The sequence below is a fragment of the Drosophila pseudoobscura genome, chromosome 2, assembly GCF_009870125.1.
Source record: "Drosophila pseudoobscura strain MV-25-SWS-2005 chromosome 2, UCI_Dpse_MV25, whole genome shotgun sequence".
Taxonomy (NCBI): Eukaryota; Metazoa; Arthropoda; class Insecta; order Diptera; family Drosophilidae; genus Drosophila; species Drosophila pseudoobscura.
In genome coordinates this window covers 26,534,706-26,556,277 of record NC_046679.1, presented here as the reverse complement: position 1 = coordinate 26,556,277, position 21,572 = coordinate 26,534,706, and the positions used below count along the sequence as shown (strand labels likewise).

General features: G+C 41.4%; 2 protein-coding genes and 2 long non-coding RNA genes across 20 annotated transcripts; 2 read left to right on the top strand and 2 right to left on the bottom strand.

Moving 5' to 3' along the window:
• Positions 1-298: 298 nt before the first annotated feature.
• Positions 299-13,232, bottom strand: ClC-a (chloride channel protein 2). 10 transcript variants are annotated; one of them, XM_003736787.3, is made up of 16 exons: positions 13,001-13,232; positions 6,669-6,776; positions 6,253-6,418; positions 6,055-6,183; positions 5,309-5,442; positions 5,021-5,177; positions 4,750-4,960; positions 4,589-4,690; positions 4,283-4,517; positions 3,103-4,212; positions 2,957-3,001; positions 2,800-2,847; positions 2,297-2,593; positions 2,087-2,125; positions 1,766-1,999; positions 299-1,695 (listed from the first exon to the last, which is right to left on the bottom strand). In XM_003736787.3, the coding sequence occupies exons 1-16, from the start codon at positions 13,202-13,204 to the stop codon at positions 1,381-1,383; spliced, it is 3,534 nt and encodes a 1,177-aa protein (XP_003736835.3). In that variant the 5' UTR covers positions 13,205-13,232; the 3' UTR covers positions 299-1,380. The 10 variants fall into 10 exon arrangements, with proteins under 10 accessions (XP_003736835.3, XP_033232636.1, XP_015038128.2 ...); XM_033376745.1 differs by lacking the exon at positions 13,001-13,232 and adding an exon at positions 10,993-11,134; XM_015182642.2 differs by lacking the exon at positions 13,001-13,232 and adding an exon at positions 9,138-9,490.
• LOC26533152 (uncharacterized) lies at positions 7,180-14,063 on the top strand. 6 transcript variants are annotated; one of them, XR_004468453.1, is made up of 3 exons: positions 8,233-8,417; positions 8,533-8,814; positions 12,992-14,063. It is a non-coding gene; the product is annotated as an uncharacterized lncRNA (long non-coding RNA). The 6 variants fall into 6 exon arrangements; XR_004468457.1 differs by having other exon boundaries at positions 8,247-8,814; positions 12,992-13,479; positions 13,559-14,063; XR_004468455.1 differs by having other exon boundaries at positions 8,247-8,814; positions 12,992-13,483; positions 13,559-14,063.
• A 2,846-nt stretch (positions 14,064-16,909) lies between these two features.
• glo (heterogeneous nuclear ribonucleoprotein glorund) lies at positions 16,910-20,952 on the bottom strand. Of its 3 annotated transcripts, XM_002137895.4 has the most exons (7): positions 20,794-20,952; positions 20,155-20,555; positions 19,875-20,006; positions 19,017-19,161; positions 18,347-18,492; positions 17,535-18,277; positions 16,910-17,468 (listed from the first exon to the last, which is right to left on the bottom strand). In XM_002137895.4, the coding sequence occupies exons 2-7, from the start codon at positions 20,531-20,533 to the stop codon at positions 17,181-17,183; spliced, it is 1,833 nt and encodes a 610-aa protein (XP_002137931.1). In that variant the 5' UTR covers positions 20,534-20,555; positions 20,794-20,952; the 3' UTR covers positions 16,910-17,180. The 3 variants fall into 3 exon arrangements, 2 of the variants coding, with proteins under 2 accessions (XP_002137931.1, XP_015038120.1); XR_004468451.1 differs by lacking the exons at positions 16,910-17,468; positions 19,017-19,161 and having other exon boundaries at positions 18,137-18,277; XM_015182634.2 differs by lacking the exons at positions 19,017-19,161; positions 20,155-20,555; positions 20,794-20,952 and having other exon boundaries at positions 19,875-20,005.
• LOC117183305 (uncharacterized) lies at positions 19,168-19,711 on the top strand. Its single transcript, XR_004468458.1, has 2 exons — positions 19,168-19,444; positions 19,505-19,711. It is a non-coding gene; the product is annotated as an uncharacterized lncRNA (long non-coding RNA).
• Positions 20,953-21,572: the final 620 nt, after the last annotated feature.

Here is a 21,572-nt window from a genome sequence, read left to right as displayed (position 1 = left end):
CGATAGTATCGATAACCGTTTACCCGATTGACAAGAATTCAAACATCAAAATTGGCGGAAAACAATTAACCCAAGGGGGTATTTTAATATTCCACTGAAAATAATATAAAAATAATCATTTTAGCGCAGTTCAGGTGAAAGATATCGTGGTTTTTTTAAGTTCAGACGAAAGATGGCATGAATCTACAAGAAGAATTCACAATCGTTAATATTTTCCGCCATATGCCTCAAGTAGTTAAACTATTTAAATGGAGGGGGCTTAAGTGCGCTAAGACGCGGGTTAAACAAACACAAAGCAACAAGTGCATTAATTGTTTATTTAGTTTAACGGTTGCGAGTGTTCAAAAGTGTGAAAATGGAAACCATTTGGTTGGTAAAAGTGATTTTCGAATTTGGACGCAATTTTCACATGCAATTTGTGTTACAATTTTTGTTTATTTTCTCAGACTGCTGTATATCGTTACCAAAAGGATCCATCCCAGCAGAAACAATGGCCACCATTGCAGTCTGTCCAAGGAACTGGCGTTGGAAATGTAAGTTTCATTGTGAAGTTCGTCATACGTCGTACAAGTACGACAATCATGCATTTTTCGACCTTTAGTAAGCTCTGCATAATTTAGGACCGAAAATTGTGCGTAGCCATCGATGTGACCCTTGCAGTCATGGACAAGTTCCTCCGTGAAGCGCAACCTGTATGGAACGCATGCAAGGTAATCTAAATTCTGAATTTTCCTCTTGTTTTCATCAAGGAATCCTTCGCGCGACATTGTCACAGTCGGGGCTGTTTGCAATCTACTCTTTCCCATCGTTACCAGATACTTGTCAGGTTGCATGTGGTGAATACTATATGGATCTTGAATTGAAACTAGTCGATTGCCATATTTCAGTTTCACGTCGTACGGATATGTGCCCTTGCATTGCAGTTTCCAAGATAGTCCCAAAATGTCATCGCAGCGAGCACTGAGCGGGTGCTTCTTTCTTTTTGTTCTCATGTCATCGCAGTGGAAAATGTACAATTTAAGTGGAATTGACTATTTTATTTGTTGATAGTATGTGGGGTTGGGTTTGGTTTGGTTTGGAACGCCATTTGGCACATTGAATATAAATTCTAAGGCACTTACTGCCCTTCGACAATACACACAAAGGCGATGACACTTGTTCCTTCCTCTTTCAACTTAAACATAAATCACGATATCTTTGTCATTTTATGAACTAGCGAGATATAAATACATAATAACTTTCGATGACTGCACTTATTATAAATAGACTTTAACTGATCTTTACAAACACGTATTACATACTATACATACATATATTGATTGTAGTGCTAAATATTCTATCTTTAGAGCTCTTTCATCTTTCATCTTCATCGGTTTCGTTTCAAGTTTGATGATTGCCATTTTCTGTGGTATTTGTGTCCTTCGATGCAGATGTCGTCTCATGAGTGAGGGTCACCGATGATGGCTTCACTTCCATGTGCTTTATGTGTTCCATTTCGATGTCGGAACAGTTTTCCGAATTCGACAGAGCCGAGTCCATCGACGTTACCGTCATATCCACAGCCTTATCACTGGCATTCAACGCCAGCAATGGCTTTTCCACAGCTGTCTTGGTCTCAGTTTCAGGCGCAGTTTCATCGTCGCGTGTGGCAACCACAAAACTATTGCTATTGATGTCTTCAATGGCCTTTCGCAGCTTTAAAATATAAGTTAAAAATTCAAGGTATTAGATAATACAAATATCCATTTGTAAAGACTGTGTGTACCTCTTTAAGTCCGACAACACCCACAAGTCTTCCGATCTTTGTGACATACGCATGATTGATGCCAACCATCGAGAATAATGAATGAACCTTAAGTATTGAGGTGCGTTCTACCAGCTGAAACGGTGATGGATCTATGTGCACGTTCGCCTTCTGCAAATCGACGGGCATCAACATTTCCTCGAGCTCCCACTTCTTCTGGTCCTCGGGCGACATGTCAATAACCCGCTCCCTGGGCTGTAATAGAAAGCGTATTCAAAAATGTATTGCATTGTCTGGAGTGGAATGGAGTGGATCTTCTGTCTGGGATTTTAAATCACATACCAATTGCACGGACTTCGTCTTTTGAAAGGGCTTGTTTGTCTTTTTTGTGTGTGTGTTTGGTATGGTTATTACAATGAGAGAAAAAACAGATAGAATAGAAATTGGATTTGTTTTAATTGTGAGTTAGTTGTGGACTATAGATAGGTACAGATACACACAAGCTTTATGGAGGTACTCCTTAAACAAATATTAGCAAACATTTCCACTAACCTCTCCCTCTGTTTCTGGACTTATCGTTTCGGAATTCTCGTTTAATTTGCTCGTATTTTCATCAGAAAATCGAATCTTTGTTGCCTTTTTCTTTGGCTCCTGCATATTCGTCCCATCCGAAGAGACCTGCACCATAAACGGCATTCCGGCAATCACATCCGACACTTTATTTGTCTTGTGTCTAATGCTGGCCTGATCCCCGAGCACTTCTTTACAAGGAAATTTACTTGAATTAAATGTATCCCCATCACTATCCCCATTTGTGACTAAAACTTCGTTGATATCCTTCTCAGCCGGCTTTCAGAAAAGCGAAACATTTGCACGGATTAATATTGACACATAGCTCACAAATCATATTGATTGTTTGAAAGGGTTTCTTTTTTTTTGGGAGAAGAATTGGATCTGTTTTTGAATTTACATAGACTTTTGTGTGGACTGGGATCTTGTTAAGTGGTGAAGGGAAATGAATTGCGGATCATATCACAGAATGCAATGCGCCATACCATATTGTTTAGTTGTTCAGGTTTATCCGTAGAGATAGGATTTACTTGCTTGCAGATATTAAATTGGGTTAGTCACAGATACAGATACAGACACAGATATAGGTGCTACACAGACACACCGACTACAAATAAGTGAACCGTTAATGACGCTACTTACCAGCATAATTTGATCTGTTACGAAATTCCAATTATTTTGTGCTTGCTTGTAAGTATTGTAAAGCTCATTCTTTGATGAAATGTTGAGGACCCAAAACCCAAGTGTTACCCCCCGACGGGAGGTCGGTAAAAGAAAAGCACACTCACCAGCTGAACCTTTTTCGAGACACCCGGTGTGCTGGGAGTAACAGTGCGCTGCTGTACTTCGACCTCATTGGTGCTGGCAGCTGGCGAGAGAGAGCCCGTTTCGGCATCGGGCTGGACGTCCTGGAGGGTGGTCGACTTCTTGAAGATCGCCTCGAAGGCGGAGCGGATGCGGAACTCGGAGTTGCCGGTTATCGTCGTGTACGGCGTGATGCTCGGACTGTGGTGCAGGGCAGCGGGGGCGTACGTCTTGAGATTAAAGGAGTTTGTCTTCTTCAGGATGGATTTCCTGGGAGTGAGCGAGCTGTGCATCGTTTCGGCACGCTTCTTGGGCGGAAGCATTTCATCGTTTGCAATCTGTCGCAAACTCAGGATATCCGGGGCTGGGAGTACTTCAAAGCGCGAGGGACGCCGCATTCTGAGCTCGACCTCTTGCTTTTTCTTCTCCTCCTCAAGGGCCCGCTCCTCGGCCTCCTTTTGCCATTTTTGTGCCACTTCCATGCGCTTCTCTCTGCCAATATGCTTCTCAATCATTTTGATTAGCTCGTAGCGCTGCACGGACCCCAGGAGGATCATGTTGTCAGGGCTGTCCACCAATGGCAGGGACCGCAGTGTCTTGTTTGCCTTGAGGACTTCTTTGAGCTTCTGGTAGGAGATGCCGTGCCATATATACTTCACGTCCCGCACCATAAAGTCCTCCACAAATATGCTGTACATCCCGGAGCTCGAGGGCAGAAGATCGGGAAGGTACGGCAGCTTCTTAATCAATATAATACTGTCGTATATGGAGGGCTGGAGCAGCGCCGCCACTGCGTTGGCCACCAGTACGGCAATCATCACGGGCACCACATGGGTGATCTGTCCAGTCATCTCGAAGATAATCACCGCCACGGACACCGTATGGGTCACGGAGCCAGAGAAGGCAGCGGCCCCAACAACGGCATATCCGCCGGGCATAATGGGGGAAAGGCGTCCGCCATAGCGTACTCCGTGGGGAAATGTCGTCGCCATAAACTCTCCCACCAGACGACCAAAGCCGGCTCCGATCTTGAAAACCGGAATGAACATGCCCGATGGAACCGGTATCGTGGAGGCAACAATCGAGAAGATGAACTGCAGAAGGGATTTCCATTTCCAGTTTAGTAAAGCAAACTCTTTTTACTTCCAGAGCAAGAGCACCTACCGTGAAAAGAGTATAAATGACGAGATTGCCGAATACACTGGTGTAGCTGGTCATCCAGTGGGTTACAACTGCCGCCTGCTCCACGGTCAGATCATCGCGGGACCAAGTGAAATTGCTAAAGAGCTGGGTGACCTGCTCATGGGTACTGAGCTCCCCGGCCAGGAACTGGCCAGTGCCCAGTGGAAACGATATGCTGGAGACTAGCAAGGCCAGGAATCCAGGATACAGGAACCGACTAGCAGGAAGTACATGCAAATGGAACATTAATTTTGATACCTTTGATACCGTAATTATTGATGTACGTACTTTTTCTGCAGGAACTTGTTCATGCGCTTATTGGAGCGCATAAAGAGGACATAGCGGCGATGGACCCAGACATAGGAAGCGCCACCCAGACCGCAGACAAGTCTGTGGAGGAATCGGAAATCAGCAAATCGGTGGTAAGTCTACGATTGAATATCACTCACCCAATCAATGCAAAGACAAATAGCTCCTGGGGATCGAAGGGGAACTCGGTGGTGAAGTTAGTCAAGAACAGGGCTCGCACGGTGTCGGCATTCTGGAACCAGACCGCCAGCAGTCGAAAGACTGTGGCACCACACACGGCAGCAAAGAAGCCACGCCAATAATTGCGCACTGCAAAGTACGTTGTGGTGACCTCAATGCTAAAAAGGACACCTGAAGGAGACGGCCCGGTTAGTTAGGACTTTTCACAGGGAGAGGATGGTTGGTACTCACCGCCAACGGGCGCGGCAAAGCATGCACCCACGCCTACGGCGCAGGCAGCCGCAAGCATTTCAGAGTTCCTCGACTCATTCTCATATATGCCTTGGAATGATGTGACAAGTTTACTTAATAATTGTGCTACAATACTTGCTATATGTACGAAAGGGCCCTGGGGGGATAGAGAGATACGGAAATAGGGGAACGAAACGAAACGAAAGGAAACGAAAGAAACGATTTGTATTGTAGATTTTCCAAAAATTGCATTTTCATGCAGAGAGTGATATCAATTTTTATACTTACTTCCTTTCCTAATGGCATACCGCTGCCCAGAGTTGCCGTTAAACCAATTACCTTGGCCACTAATGTCTTAAATGTGAGATACTCTTTCAATTGAACGCCACGCAGTATGGTCTTCATTTCAGGTATACCGGAACCTAAGCATAGTTTAGATATATGTAGATTTGCATTGAGCATACGCGCAGTGTGGTTATTGTTTGTTTGTTTATTTAGTTTAGTGGTTAGTATAGCATTCAAGTATAGTAATTCAAGTATTAGTGTTAGTTCGAGTATTTAACATATAGACAATGGGATTAATTGGATTGGTGGCAAGTGTGCTTGGTGCGGGCAGCTGCCAGAGTGCAGTGGTACTACTTGTACGCCTATAAGTAATCCTCTATCAAATCAAAAACAATCTAACGATTAAACTCTTTTTAAGGAATGGATCTAATCTGTTCTCATATCATGCATTCGCAACAATAAACGACGCTCGAGTCGAGCAGCGATCAGTCTCGGTCGCGCAACTGCTGTATTTTGTTCTTGCATTCTCGGGCTTAATCTTTTGCCTCCTTTCGTTTGCCTCCTGTTTATATCAATAGAACCATAGAAGTAAAGTAAGTAAGCAAAAAATTCATGCAATTTTGGAAAACCCCCTTCATAATACTCGTCAAATAATCACATAATCAATGATTGCTACTCTACAAATGAGAACTACATACTCGTACAATACACTATCTAATAGTTGGGGTTCGTTTTGGTGGGACACTTACCTATACTTTGCGGTGCGATGAGATGCACAAAGCCGGCAGAAAATAATATTAAACAGACCGGCAATGATACCCAAGATATATATTGAATGAGTGGATGTGACGTCAGATCGCGATAGAGCCAGATACGCGCTAGAGAATTCAGAGGAAAATGAAGAATTGTTAGCAGCGTGTTTTCACTTGGGAATTTGGCTGAATTACCATTTGTACATATAGATATGCCTTTGTCCATGATGAATGAGAGCAGGGCCATGATAATACCTAGTAACGCCAAGAAGACCCAGTCCTCGCCCAGGCGTGCCACCGTATGCCTCCAGATCCATGATGATATATGCTTTGCTCTGGTCGATTGTGTCCCTAGCAGTTCCTGTAAACATATCCCAGCACTGCTGCTTTATAAACCGATGCGTGTCAAGAATACCCTAGCAAAGGATCGATCTACTTTTGAGCTATTTTTGGGGTTTTGCGCAAGCCTTACTCTTATCACAATATGATATTATTTGTACCTTAAATATTGATTTATCTCATATGTACATTGTTTGCATTTCGAAGAGAGATCACAAGTTAATTGGTTCGAGGGCGGACTCTTATGTTTTTACGTTTCTATTTAAGTTTACCTTATTCCGTTGTTTGTCTTCCTGCTTTCGTCGCTTTTCGAGTAGCTTGAGTTTTCTGGCTTCATCCTTTGCGAATTCTCCTAAATCTTTGGTATAACGACCATACATCTGTGAACAAAAGACAGTTATTGGTTTTGTTAGTTTCCTGTTAAGTGATTAATGATAAAAGGCTATACATAGCTCTCTCTCGAGACCCCAGCTTAAGGCCGATACATGTACACCACGTTCTCGAAGAAGAGCACATTGCTACAAGAAATGGTTGGTATTCAGGGCAAGGCAAGGCAAGGTAAAGACCACTGCCAATTGTTTTGGAGGTCAAGTGCCGCGCTGCACCGCCCGACGAAAGCCATCGACCATCGGCCATCGGGGGGTAGACTGTGGGCTGTTGTGACTGCCACTTACATAGTAGAAAGCCTCAATATCGATATCGATCTGGTTTGTATCATCGTTGGACACATCGATGCTGGCTTTGCGATGCTTCTCCTTTTGCTTGGCAATCGCCTCATCCCAGCGCAGGCGGACGGGCGTCGAGGGCAATTTGTGGGCGAGCTCCTCCTCGCGCAAGTACTCCTCGCGATTGATCAGCAGCTCCGGCTCGAAGGTATATTCGCGAATGTACTCATCCTGGTGCGCGTGACTATTGTTAAACATCAAGCAAGAGATTTACGCGAACAGTGTCCCGCACCGTACATCAAGAGTATTGTACTTAAAATTTTCAGTCAAAATCTATCTGTACGAGTATCTGTATGTGTTTGCTGTTTCTGCTGGCCTTTGACACTGCGACGGCGGCTGTTGGCCAAATTTTTGTGTCGCATTTTGTTTGCCAATTATTTTTAGTTTTCGCGCTGTTTCTTTTGCTATATAATGTTTTTGATTCTCATTGCCAGGCCCCTGCCCTTGAGCCCCAGTCCCAGTCCATGTCCCACCTCGTCAGCACAGAACAGAAATTTTTGAAAATTCGTTTCAATTTATTTGGGACATTTTATACGGGGCTCAGTGCCTTGAGGCATTTGATTTATTTTCACACAGTATTCCGCACTGATATCATTTAAGAACCAACGATTGGAAATCTTTTCTATGATTTTAAATTATTTTATATCGTATATTGATTGATAATTTAATCCATGGACCAAACGAAACAGCGCTCGTGTCCGCGTAAACGCGTGTATTTTGAAACTGAACTGAATTGACGAGCTTTTCTCCCCAGTTTGTGCCCTGTGGAAAATTATTGAAATTTCTTTTGGCTAGACCTACGCGTACACGCTGTGGCAGTGCCAGTGGCAGGGTAGCACGCTACATGCTATGTCGATATTTCAAAATGAACAATGAAATTTAATGAAAATGTTGCGCCAAGTGTAAACAAAAGATGAATCTTAAAAAACTGCCTCTGAAGGAGGAGGAATGTTGAGTTGTTTAAGTTCTTGGCAATAAAAAACTCAATCGGACTATGGATTTACGGATTTTCGGAAGGCGTAATGGGATCGTAATTAGTGGATTATGAATTTCAGAATTCGGTATTCAGAATATTTTCTTTTTTATTTCAAAGCTCTTGGAAGAATTGCTTACTTGCTTCGGTTTCCTAGTGTGCTCGTCACATTCCACCCTACTATCCTTAGCAATGAAAATATTTATTTCTGCTTTAAATATAATGAACACTTTGCATTATAATCGGATTAAAAATAGCTAATGTCGTTTGCTTGTTTTTCGTCATTCGTAAACTTATTCTGAATTGCTTTGACAGAGGCCCAGGTACGAGTACAAGCATAAAGAAAACAGCTTGCGATAAGAGCAGCGAGCGAAAGCTTTAGAATATTGTAAATTCATTCAAAAGTACATATTTCAATGATGAAATATTCCCTGCCAGATGCCCAATACAACAGAGTGGACGACCAGAGTAGAGTGGATGAAAGGTCGAATTGAAGTGCTGCCAGCTTGATATCATCAAAAAATCAAATATTAACCAGTCGAAACGTATGGCCATATTAATACTCATCAATCTACTCGGTTTTTACAAATCGAAGCACTTAAAAATCGCGTCCATTCCGGCTATAATAATACTTATTCCGATCGCAAAGTGGTTCTGCAATCTAGTAGATATAATCTTTCTTCACGAGTCTCCGGATTTCCCCTATCTGTCTATAAACGTGTATGTAAGCAATGATTGTTCATTATCATCATTAAATATCATAAAATTAAGAAAGTGGAAAGATTTGTTCCGTAAAACGCGTCTGCAGTCACGAACCAGACTTATTGGCATAATAATCGCGACGATTCAAAGACCCATAAACCTACACAGGAGTGTAAAGATATACGATGTAGATAGAAGACTGATAATACTGATAAGAATGCAATTACTTCCCACGAAATACCTACAGGCTATCCTATCTAGGGGCAATTGCATTAGACAACTTATACTATTCGGATATATGGTAGTAGTGCGAGTATTGCTGGACTTTGGTCTCTGCTTACAAGTGTGTCAATGTATCCGATGGGATCATCATCGTCCGATGAGTCCGAGTCCCGCGTGTGCTCCGCTGACGGTGGGCAGGGGTAAAATGCCTGCGATTTGATCTTCGGATGACGCTGTACATGACGCAGTTCCTCCTCCATCGACATGTTACTGGTGCGGCGCTTGCGTAACTGGCAAATGAACTTCTCGAAGTCCGCCCACTCCGAGTCGACCAGCTCGACATTCTCTTCGCCAAACTCTTCATCGTGAATAATTCGTTCGACTTTCTGATTGCTGCGATCGCGATTACGATCGCGTTGTCGATCGCCAAAGTAAACCATTCTTATGGTGGTATCAGTGTAAGCATTCAATAATACACTCGCTCTACACGTTTCTAGACCCCTTTTTCGTAGTAACAATTATGTTTTGGGACATAGTAATTAATCTTTGCACATTGCAAAATCTCTGAAGCCGGGATACGATACACCACTCTCGTCAGCGTCTGCCAGTGCGAACCGAACAAAGTTTGCAGTCGAACTGAATAGTGTCATGAAGATAGGCCGATTTGGTCTCGCTTAAACTCAAGATTCCATTAAATTTAGTACACAAACACCAAGCCAACAACAACGCACTCATATGTACTATATGTACATACATATACTCGTAAGGCTACCGTTTTCCTACAGTCTCAAGTTTTTTACTTAGAAGATGCCCGTCTCCATCTATGCCTGTGGATGTGTTCAGTGGCTCTCGAGCGGTCAAAGTTTGCGTGTAAATATCAATAGAATTTCATAAATTTAATAATCTGTGGTCTGTAGTCTGTAGACCGGTCAACAGCGAAAAAGTGAAAATGCTCAGCGCTCAGCTCAGTGCACAGTGGGTCCACTTCGGACTCACGTAGGTCTTATCGGGCAAGTATTGCCTCCAAGAACCGTTCCCGTCCAGTGTATCTTGTGTTTGGCCTGTATAGTCCCACTGTCTCTGATGTCTGATCACTTAAGCTGCACAAATTGCGATTACTTGCTTTAATAGCCTCAATGTGCGGCGGGCAGCGGACTAGGCATTGGGTCACATGTTGTATCTTTGCATCGTTGCTGGATTTTGCTCAAATTTAAGTATATCTTGTGGCTTAGTCCATTTGCACGGCCGCTTAACCCCAGCTATTAGCGTAATTCCAATTTTAAGAATTTTGACTCCCCAAAATCTCGTATAGTTCTTTGTGAACAGCTATTGCTAGCTGGCACTCTATAGTCTATGTATTTCATTGATTTAAGGGAGAATACAACTACGATTACGATACTATTTAAAAGAGAGTCGAAGCTTTATCGCCTTTGAATTGCTCACTGTTAGATATTAGAGCACTGCTTGAACATGAGGTTTCTGTTAAGGTAAACAGCGGTTGGTGTACACGCTATAAGTATTACCAACAACCACTTGGCTGCCCCCGATGAATGTTCTTTGAATAACCATGTGAACCCCCGCTAGTGGTGACCCCGATCATCATCTACAATGTCCTCGCCCTCCAGTGCCTGGACCCATCGAGGCTCCAGGATCCTTCGATAGAGTCTTATTGGCTACTTGCTAGTAGAAAGTGTCTCACAAAACTCACTAATTGCTTTCAATTAAACAGAGACAAAGAAAACTATAAATCGTTTGCATACGCTATTGAATTATCAAAAAGTTTAGAAGGCTTTTATTTATTAAATTCACATGACCAACTGCACATGTTACACAATATTCGAGTATGCCAGAGAATGAACTGTTTTTCAATCATTATCCCCTAATTTCGGTATCGAACACTGAGCTTTGATGATGATCTATCTGATGTGTGTGATCTCTGTGCCCCGCATATCGCTGATATGTTAATTTACTTACTCTTCTGACGGCAAAATGTGTAAACTAAGGCACTCGTATGTTGAAAATTAGCAACGGTGCGACAAACCAAAGTGATCTTGGCTAAAACTGTATGGCGACTGGTGCTCCACCAGCATCGATTTCGGGTCTACAATAGACATAGACACCTTTAAGGCCGCTGGAATCCACACGATAAGGCTCGAAATAATTGCTGGGCATCGCATTCTCTCGCGGAGAATGGAGAAAATTAATTAAAAATTGAATGAAATCTTTGGGTAAATACAATTTGCCAAGATTAAATCGTAGCGCGTGGTGCGTAAATACTATGAAACAAAAATTATATCTGAAATCAGAATTCAAACATCTCCTCAGTCTTCTGTGGGGGGCAACCAAAATAACATTCATATTCACTCAGCACTCAACATTCTGATATAAAAGCTTAGGAAGCATCGCATCTTCGTTGGGTATTGTTTAATCGATTGACTCGAATCGAATTTTTGTTCGTTATCAGAGAAAGAACTGAATTATGATTGATGGAAAGATCGTCTGACGTCGATAAGAACATTGTGCCATTGTGATCAATCGATTAATAGGGCTCCTAATTAGGTCGTTATCTCCTATAAACTGCTGCAAATATTAGTGCTCTAATAAGCAAACATTGTTTGAAATATAGCCGAAATTATCCCATGGATTAATGAGATATACTATGCTCCTACAATCAAGCCTCGAGCAATGGATTACTGAACGCATGACAAAAACAAAAAGTTAAATGAAAAATAAACAAATGGTCACATGTTTAGCACATGAGACGAACAAAACAAAAAAGGAATATAATATGAAACCGAGGGGTAGAATACCCTCAGAAAATACTCATACGAGTGGTAGTAGTACCTACTGATCTACTAGCTGTAGTACCATAGATTTAACGGATGCTGAATAAACTCTAATTAGATGTGGCTAGAAAGCCGTACAACATAAATAAGATCGGATCCCAAACAAGTAGCTTAGTTTGTCACCGAATACTACTCTTGTTTGTGGATGACAAAAACTAAGACAAGACAGTAATGCCATTCCTCGACAGGTATACCCACATACCTGTATATAGATAGAGATACAGATATATTATAATATATTTCATTATCAACATGGAGTCTCCACGCGTTGGTTCACTGAAGGGCGCTGTGGCAAGGTGCGCAAGGTGCTGTCGGCTGTCGGCATGCAAATACAAATATAAATATAGGTCTAAAATAGACTCACAACAATAGATGCGTACATACGTACATTATATGTTGATATTATCGTATGTATTTACGGCTCTTTGAATAAACGAATATTTATCATTAGGGGAATTACTTGGCCTCGTTTTGGTATTACCTGGCTTTGCAGATAAGCACATTACTTTTCATTTTTTATTACTTGATGAGGCAGTTTACTTAATATTAAGCCTCATAATCCGATTGAAAATTTCAAACAATCAATTAGCAATGCATTTAAAATATTTATCATAATATCATTTGCTATCGCTATTGTGTAAAGACTGCAACTAATGCTTTTATGCTTTTGTCCAAAGGAATATTTTTATATTCCTTAGACCACTTAGAAATAGCAAATAAAAACATTAAAGAAACAGACTCATACAAAACAAATTAGAAACCAAATACGAGTATATGAAGCAGTACATACGATTTGGTTCTTCTTCATTACTAAACGGGAAATACTATGCTAGCAACGTGACGTATGGAATTGAATACCTAGTATTTCAGCTATAGATATTGAACGAGCAGTCAGACTAACCGCAAAAGAATTCGAATCGCCCACCCATGGAAATGTAAATGACGTCTAAACTTGTTCATTGAAAATATAAGTATTCAATCGGTAGAGTCTTGATCAAGCCATGTCACATGACAGTCAAGAGAAAATTGCATATAAAAGCTGAAAAATTTGCACCGATTTCAGCAATTATTTGTAAATTGTTTTTTACAAGCCACCTTAACGTAAATGTGCTTAACTTTCTTTTTAGTTCACTCACCAGTGTGTGGGTGTAGCCAAGACCCTCTTCCATATCTCCCTCGACCGTGGGGCTCTGCTCTCCACGATGGTGAGGATGATGACCCATATTTGAGTACAGCGAGGACGCATTGGAATGTGTACGCACAGGGTGGTGTATCCGGGCTGAGGCCGATGATGGTGCGACTAGCAGGGATTCGCTTTCGTTTTTGTTTACTTTCGCCATTTCTTATATCTTATATCTCTCGACTTCCACGCACGAAAAGCTCTTAAATTTGGAATTTTATCAGCATTCGTCACTTGTGAATGCCCATGGAATCACATTCGTCACATGAATTGAATTTAAAAGCAAGAGAAAAAGCAAATTTCTTGGGCTCTTTTCTACATTAAGTCCAATTAGCACAATGTAAAATGCACTTGTGTTGCAGCACACGATGATGGCGAAGTCACAAGATCGACTTCCTTTCGAGATCCAAGGGCTCGAGCTCGGGCGACGAGTAGGTGGGTAGGTGGCAACTGATGGAGCTCTGATCTGAGCTCTGTGGCGTGCAGAGTTGATTCACGAATCTTGTACTTTCAGTTGCACCAGTAACTTCTGCTGTCCAACGACTGTGACGACGACGACGACGACGACGTCTCCGTTGCCTGGGAAACTTCTACTGATATCGCGCTACCGTCTACCGGCTACCGGCCACCATTGCCGCTCTCTGGTGTTATCTGTAGAAATCACTTTTTACTCTTGTCTACCCTTTGGGCCGAATCCGACTGGCGATAAGGGAGTGTTTAAGAGGTTTTTTGTATAGCCAATAGCCATGTGTACATTTCAAGTGGCGCACTTAACTGTGTGAAGGCTTAATTAACAGCAGCAATAACGACCATAACAATGGCACATCGGAATACCTCACAGGTCTCACAGGTTAATTATATTCTTATCAAAATATATTTGGGATATCACTTGCAATGCCACTGAGAAACCGATCTGGAATGAGGAGGAAATGTACAAGTAATATGAAAACATGGTTTATGTTTGTTCTGATTTTCCCCACAATAAAGCAAGTAGCTTCCGACTGAACGATTAGACGCCACTACGAGTATATACTCGTGATAAGGCTGTAATCATTGGATCGAGGCTGACTAAGACACAGTGCAGTGCAGGAGGAGCGGAACAGGAGGCGGAATAATTTATGATTTTATTATTATTTATAAATTGCCAGCCAGCCAGTTTCATTGAGCAACTTTTGGCTGAACTTTAAAGATTTATTACAATTTGTTAATCTCTTGTCAGTATTATGATGGGGATTGTGAAAATTTACGGGTTGCGAATTCCAAATTCCGCTCATAATTCTTAACGCTATACATTTTTGGATTTATTTAAATATTTTCTGTTTATTTTTATTGATCTGCTAAAAATCGATAATGCTAATGACCATTTTAAACGAATATCAAATTATTTGATGGCTGTGTTGTGTTTTCATTGGCTACTGGCCATAGGCGTTACTGGCTATCCATAGATCTTTCCTGATAAATATAAACCCTTATTAATGTAGTATATATGTATGTATAAACTTTCTTGTATCACTTTTTTCACGGTTTCTGTGTCATGGCAATACGAAGTGAGTCTTTGAAGCCACTCGAGGAGAATATGAATAATGTATGTACATATTTGTTCTAGCTGATAAGGAAACGTAATAATGTGAAAGACAAATCTTTTGAAGGGGCACGATCAGACAAGTGGATGGCCTGCTGAAGTTTGAACTCATTTTTTAAGGGGATTTTAAGCCAAACTCTTTGAGTTAAGACTAAACCTAAAGTAATTGTCGAGTAGCACTTCTTCAGTTCTCTTACCTCATCTGCAGTGTTTACTGTGGCCTGTCTGTTGAATATATGTACCTACGAGTTATACTATAAAAAGCTCAAAGTTTGCCAAAAAATATATGAAAATATGTAGTACTTTTTGCTAACACAACAAAAGATTAAGCAATAAGTTTAAAAAGCTAATTGTGTTGTCGTATTTCATAAAAAATATGTACTTTTCGGCTGCATATATTATGTATAGATTACATCACAGAAAGATTTAGTATTTCATGGATGTATCTGTCATTATTCGTAGGTACATATATCTTTACTGTAATAACACTACGTTATATATACACAATTTTTTACAAAATCAATTAAAATGGCACAGAGATGCAAAAAAAAAAAATACGTTTACGAATACGAATGAGAATAATGAGTACACAGACACCTCCTCCGTTTCTCTCCACAACGGCTCCCCCCACCCCACCCCACTCCACACCCCCACGAGCGTCACCTGTTTTGCGTTCCACCTGCTCACACTTGTAGCGCGTGTTTTACTTTTGCTGTGATCGTCAGGTTCCCTCCGATCCACATGCCACAGCCAAATGATTCGCGCAGCCGATTTGAGATTGATTCAGTTTCTGATTTTCGATTTCTGATTGACACGGCACCGATGATGGATGTTCCAGTTTGCATCGGTTTTTGGTTTTAGGTTCCACAGAATTTTAGCACGGCGCGACAATTAGTACTACGAGTATAAGCAACAAAATAAGTATCTCTCCAATGTATTATTAGAGAGCAGCTCCGATGTCAACGCGACCGCTTCGCGCTCTGGCATTGACTGGCGCCGTCCGTCGCCGCTGCTGCTGTGCTGCTTATTCGCGCTGGGTGTTTGGCCTAGGTGTTTGGAGCACGCTTATCACCATCGGGTAACTCCCTCGTTCAGTTAAGAATAATGACGGCTAAATTACAATTTTCCAATGGTCGTCGCTGATTTGCATCAAAGATCTTTCCAATTCCTACGTAACGAGTTTTCCGCTTCGAATCTGAGGCAGATTTCCATTCCGTTCCGTTCGGCACGGGAGCTCGAAATAATCACGACTCCAAAATGCTTATCTCAATTTGCGTGGTCTTTATAGCCTGAAATAAAAATCTGTGTGTCGGTATAATCAGCGAACAGGGGGGACGGGGACGACTCGTATTGTGAGTGAGTCTAACTTTACGTTTGAGTAGTTTGAGTTTTAATGGGATTTATAGAGGTCAAAAATCTACATATTCTATACATATGTAACATTCCACTCCCTTTGCCGACTAGGCCAGATAGCTAAAATATTGATATTTTCAGTCTACTATCCATACTTGTGTCTCCCTCTTTTATGAAGCGCATAGTAACACCTTTGCGCTTGTTGTCCAAATTTAAACTGTGTTCGCAATAAACAAATTACCAAAGCATGTTCGATTCATTAGCGCATTAGACAGACGAGAGACTAAAATGACTGCTTTCGGGCTTACACATTTTTAGGATTTTTACATCCTACTGGACACATCCTATGGCTGCTCGCAAAATCGTTTTACGTGGTCGTACTTTTCAAAAAGATCTTCCAAACCGCAGGTACTAAATATGTACTTGTATAGTATACGTAACTTTAGACGACCCCAACATCCCGCTTAAGGCAACGACTATCTATTCAACGTAGCTATTCTTAGCAAGCATTTTATTGGTTTAATTATGAACATGATCATTAGATCAACAAATAAACAAGAATTTATTGACAAGTGGTTATCTATCAGAGATACTATGTTGACATTTGTCTTGAAGGTAAGTGAAATGTGAGACCTGTCATTGGCTTATAATTGGAAGATTGCTATTGTCTATTGTCTTGGTTTCCATGTACAAAAAAAACGCTGTTCTTGATTTATGCAATCGTAAAGAATATGTTATGGAGGGGCAGAACCATAGACAGCACTGGAAAATAGAGTATTAAATGTTGCATCGATGGCCAGGATTCTCTCTTATCCATTCCTCTTTTTCTCGAATACCTCCACTGTTATTAAATACATTTCTATCGTTGTTTCGCTTTTGTTTAAAAACTAATGTGTTTATTCACCCAAAACATAAGAATACAGTTGAAGCTTAGGATATTATAATTGAAATTTATAGAAGGTTTATTCTTAAATACAATGTTTTCTGTTTTATTTAATTATTTAAACGCCTTGGATATCGGTATGGAAAGGTTTTTTTCTTAATGCACTACCAAAATATGTGTCGCTGTGTAAAATCTATTTGATAGTGTATTATACGGATACAAAGGTGTCTTAGCGATTTATAGTTGCGCCTTGTTTATAAATTAAATACTTGCGCTTACATTATAGTTAATGTAATCAAGCCCTCAGATGGAGGGGCCTCAGATGCGACGAGAGAAGTTTCCTCCACCTCCGTTGCCGCCACCGCCGCCGCCATTGTTGCCACCACCTCCATTTCCATTGCCACCACCGCCATTTCCATTGGCACCGCCTCGCGTCTTTCCGTCGTAGAAGAGCTCAATATAACGCGAACCCATTTGTTCCCGATGGCGCTTCATGGCGATCTGAGAATCCTCGTAGGTGTCGAAATAGGCATCAGCAGTGCCGCTGTGCAGACCCTTCTTGTTGTAGTTTATACGGACATTAGCAGGCCTAACAGGCTCGAAGAACTGAAAGAAAAACGAAATGCATTTAACAAAATTGATCGGAAAGTGCGAACATGAAGGTATGCAAACCTTGAAGACATCATTTTCGAATGAAGTATACGGGAGTCCTCGCATATGGATTGTATAGTACTCCACATCGCTTCCACGGCCACCGCCAATGGGGCCAAAGTTGCCCCCTCCGCTCAGGGATGAGCCAAAGTTGCTGCCGTTATTGAAGCCGACATTGTTGGCTCCGCCAAAGTTGCCGTTTCCTCCGTTTCCGCCGTTGTTGGCTCCGAAATTTCCAAATCCGGAATTATTACCAAAGTTGCCGCCGTTATTGTTGTTACGACCGCCACCGATTGGGCCAAAGTTGCCGCCGCCTACTGCAGAGCCAAAGTTACTGCCACCATTGTTGAAGCCGCCTCCGTTGTTGCCACCGAAATTGGATCCTCCATTGTTGTTGTTGCCAAAGTTGCTGCCGCCCACTGGAGATCCGAAGTTACTGCCACTGTTGAAGCCTCCTCCGCTGTTGTTACCTCCAAAATTACCAGCTCCGTTGTTGCCCCCGAAGTTCCCAAAGTTACCGCCGCCGTTGTTGCCACCGCCGCCGTTACCCCCTAGGTTTCCACCGAAATTCGAGTTTCCGCTGTTCCCGCCAAAGTTTCCAAAATTGCTCGGTCCTGAATTTGGTCCGAAATTTCCGCCATTACCGCCACCATTTCCACCGCCGGGATTATTGCCAAAGTTTCCAGAGTTCATCAAACTGGGGAGATTGTTGAAGCCAAGCATGTTGTTGGCACCAGCACCGAAATTTCCATTGTTACCCCAGTCTGTGGTTGCAAATATATACATATAAATAGGCTATATTATGGCTAGAGAGATGTAGCTAGCTGACTGACCATTTCGTCCTCCCCCGAAATCGTTACCTCCACGATTGGCACCGCGATCGCGTATATCATAGGGGCCCGGGCGTCCGCCAGAGCTTCCGCCGCTGCCTGTGGCACGCTTCATCTCAGCAATTGAGCTGCGGAAGATCTCAATGTATCTATATAATCGAGAATCGAGAAAATAACATGGGAACATTAGAATGAGCCCCAACAATGATGTGCTTATGCTAGGGTCGGTGGCATGTTGTTTCTTTAAGGGTTAACTATCCAATCAACAAAATCATAAAGTGAAAGTAAATATTCAACGCCATTTCAAAATAAATGCGTTTTTAGAGAGTTTTTATGTATTTTCAGTTTAAAATTAACAAAAGCACTCAATTCGTGTGATTGTATTATTGTGATTGATCGAAACACACATATCTCGGCGCTTGAACATGATTGAAAAGCCCAACCAGACCCATAGCTTGCGCAACGCACATAGAAAATGGTTGCTACTGAAATAGAGGTTATTTATGATAGATATATTTACGTTTTGTATGAATATTCCATGAAAAAGTTATGTTTTTTTATTTGTTCTTTTGTATATTTAACTAAGAGTATTTAAGTTATTTTACCATTGGAATGCTTTTATAGCACCGGTTTGTTGTTGTAGTTGTTGTAGATATGATGCATAAGAACCCACCTGTGCCCAATTTTTTCCCGATTTCGGCCCAAGGCTTGCTCAGTGTCTTCCTGGCTTTCGAACTGAACAAAAGCTTCCCCAGTTGCTCGACCCCTTCTGTCCATAACAAAAAGTATGCCCTCCCGATCCGTTTTGATTTCCAACCCTGCCCATGACGATAACCAACAAAGATTTATACAAATATATAGATTTTTTATATACATAATGATGCAAGGTTAAACTAAGATACAAAATAAGAGAGATACGATACAGAGAGATTGATACGATACATGTTTTTATTTTCTTTAATAGTTCGAGTTCTTGAAGTTTAGCAGGTTTGAAATCGACAACCGTAACCGTAACCGTTTCGTTAAAACCGTTCAATGTGGGAATGCTGCAATCGAGAGATTCCCCGACCACAATGTTCCCAGAACCTGGGTTCAGAAGAAGTACATGGAATTACTAACCGACTATGAAAATTTGCAATTATAATCTTCAAAATATTTTAGCGGACACACGGACATGGATCACATACACTCGGTCGTCGACTTTAAACAAGTATTATTGTTTTTGCTTTATTAGGTGGGAAATGCTTTGCCGGACTAAACCCAATACATCCTTTCACTTTTGAGAGCTGAGCTCTAAATAGGTGTAAACACAATTGAATTGGTTTACAGATTTACAATTTGTCGGAAAATAAATGTATGTGTAATTGGTATGAGAAGTGTAGTTGATACGATTAATAGGTTCAAAAAAAGGAATGTCGACTCGCCCGTCGGCTTCAGCCGGAGAAAAAAAAATAAAAGTGGTAGTGCAGTCAAACACTGTCTTTGCTAGATGAGCCTAAGAAAATGTACAGGACGAAAAAGCGAGACTTACCAGTAAAGAACTCCTCGATCTGCTGTTCTGTGACGGCATAGGGCAGTCCTCGCAGCTTTACAACGAAAGCATTCCCATGACCGCCAATCTTCCTCATCGCCTCCTTGGCTTCTTTAGGCGTTGCGGTAAAGACTAATTAAAAAGAATACCAGATGACAGAAATTAAGATAAATTCTCGGCACTGGACACTGGAGTTGCCAGCACACATAGCGCAGGCTTTGGTGCTGCAACATGTACAAGTACAGTCACAACCATCCAAAAAACAAAGGTTCACACAAACCCTCAATATAGCGATGTCCCATGCTGGCCTTGTTCAACTTTCGTGCCTCCTCCACGTCCTCTTGGGTTGCAACTTCTACATAGGCCTCGCCCGTATTCTTGCCATCCACCCGACTCGTCACCAAATGAATGCCCTGCGAGGCATTGGTGACATTCACATTCTCCAAAAAGTCCAAGATCTCTTTGTGCGTTGCCGACCAGGGAAGACCGCGGAGGCGTATAAACTTTGGGCTTTCGCCCACGTTCTCAATCTTCACATTCACTCCATCATTGCCATTATCCTCGTACTGATCATCATCATCCTGCTGGTTGCTATCGTCATTGTAGTCCTCGCCGTTGTCCTGCTGGCCGTAGTTATACTGCACATCAGCGTTTGCCATTTTAGTGTCAATTGTTTGCAAACTACAAATAAGTCAACTTTTTAGTACAACCAAAAACAATGGACAAATATAAAACAATGGAAATGCGTTTTTCCAGCCGGCGACTTTATTGCTTGTGACGCTAGCTGCTTTTTTTTTGCACCGCGTACGCCATTTTGATTTGCAGGCACCCTCTTGCGCATGGTATCTTTGCCAAATATGTACATACACGCGATTCGTATGCCCCAAAAATGCAACTCAAAGTTGCCTAATCAGTTTACCTTTTTGTGTTGCACTTTAAGAATAGTTTATTCCCTCTTTATATTACTTTAATAACACTTTTCAATATTTATTTTTCGGCAAAAAGGTGAGCACGCGTCCGTCAGTGTGGCCGTTGTTTTATCGAATACGGTCTGACACTCGCAAATATACCGTCGCATTGTCAAAATATACCGTAAATATACTGACGAACTGAAGTCGTGCTATACATATTCCTCGTTTTTGATATTCCGTTGAATATTACTATCTATATAGAATATTTAGCCATGCCCACCTAATTTTAACCGATTAATGAATCAATTTTCTACACAATTGGTTAGTTTTTAATCCTTGCTTTTATTTCATTTCTATATAACTTGAAAATGAAAATTAATAGATTGATGAAATTGACAAAATATACCATTATATATCGTATATCGAACTTAACCCACGTAACCCCCTATTTTTAAACATTTTAAAAACTTCAGGTGAATGGCGGAAAATATTACTGATTGTAAATAATTCATCTTTCCGCTGAACTTAAAGACAACCACGATATCTTTCACCTGAACTGGTCTAAAATTATTCAACTTTCATTACTTCGGGCGAAAAATGGATAAATTTCGGTTGAACAAAAAACAATTTGAAATAAATATTTAATGGTCCTAGACGCTTAATGCATTGAATGCTGCCCAAATAGCACTTGTCGTAGCACTTCCAATCGAGTTTCCAGCTATTATATAAAATGGAGTGCATGGAAAAGGACCAAATTTAAAGACAAGCTTAGAAACGGCTTACAACA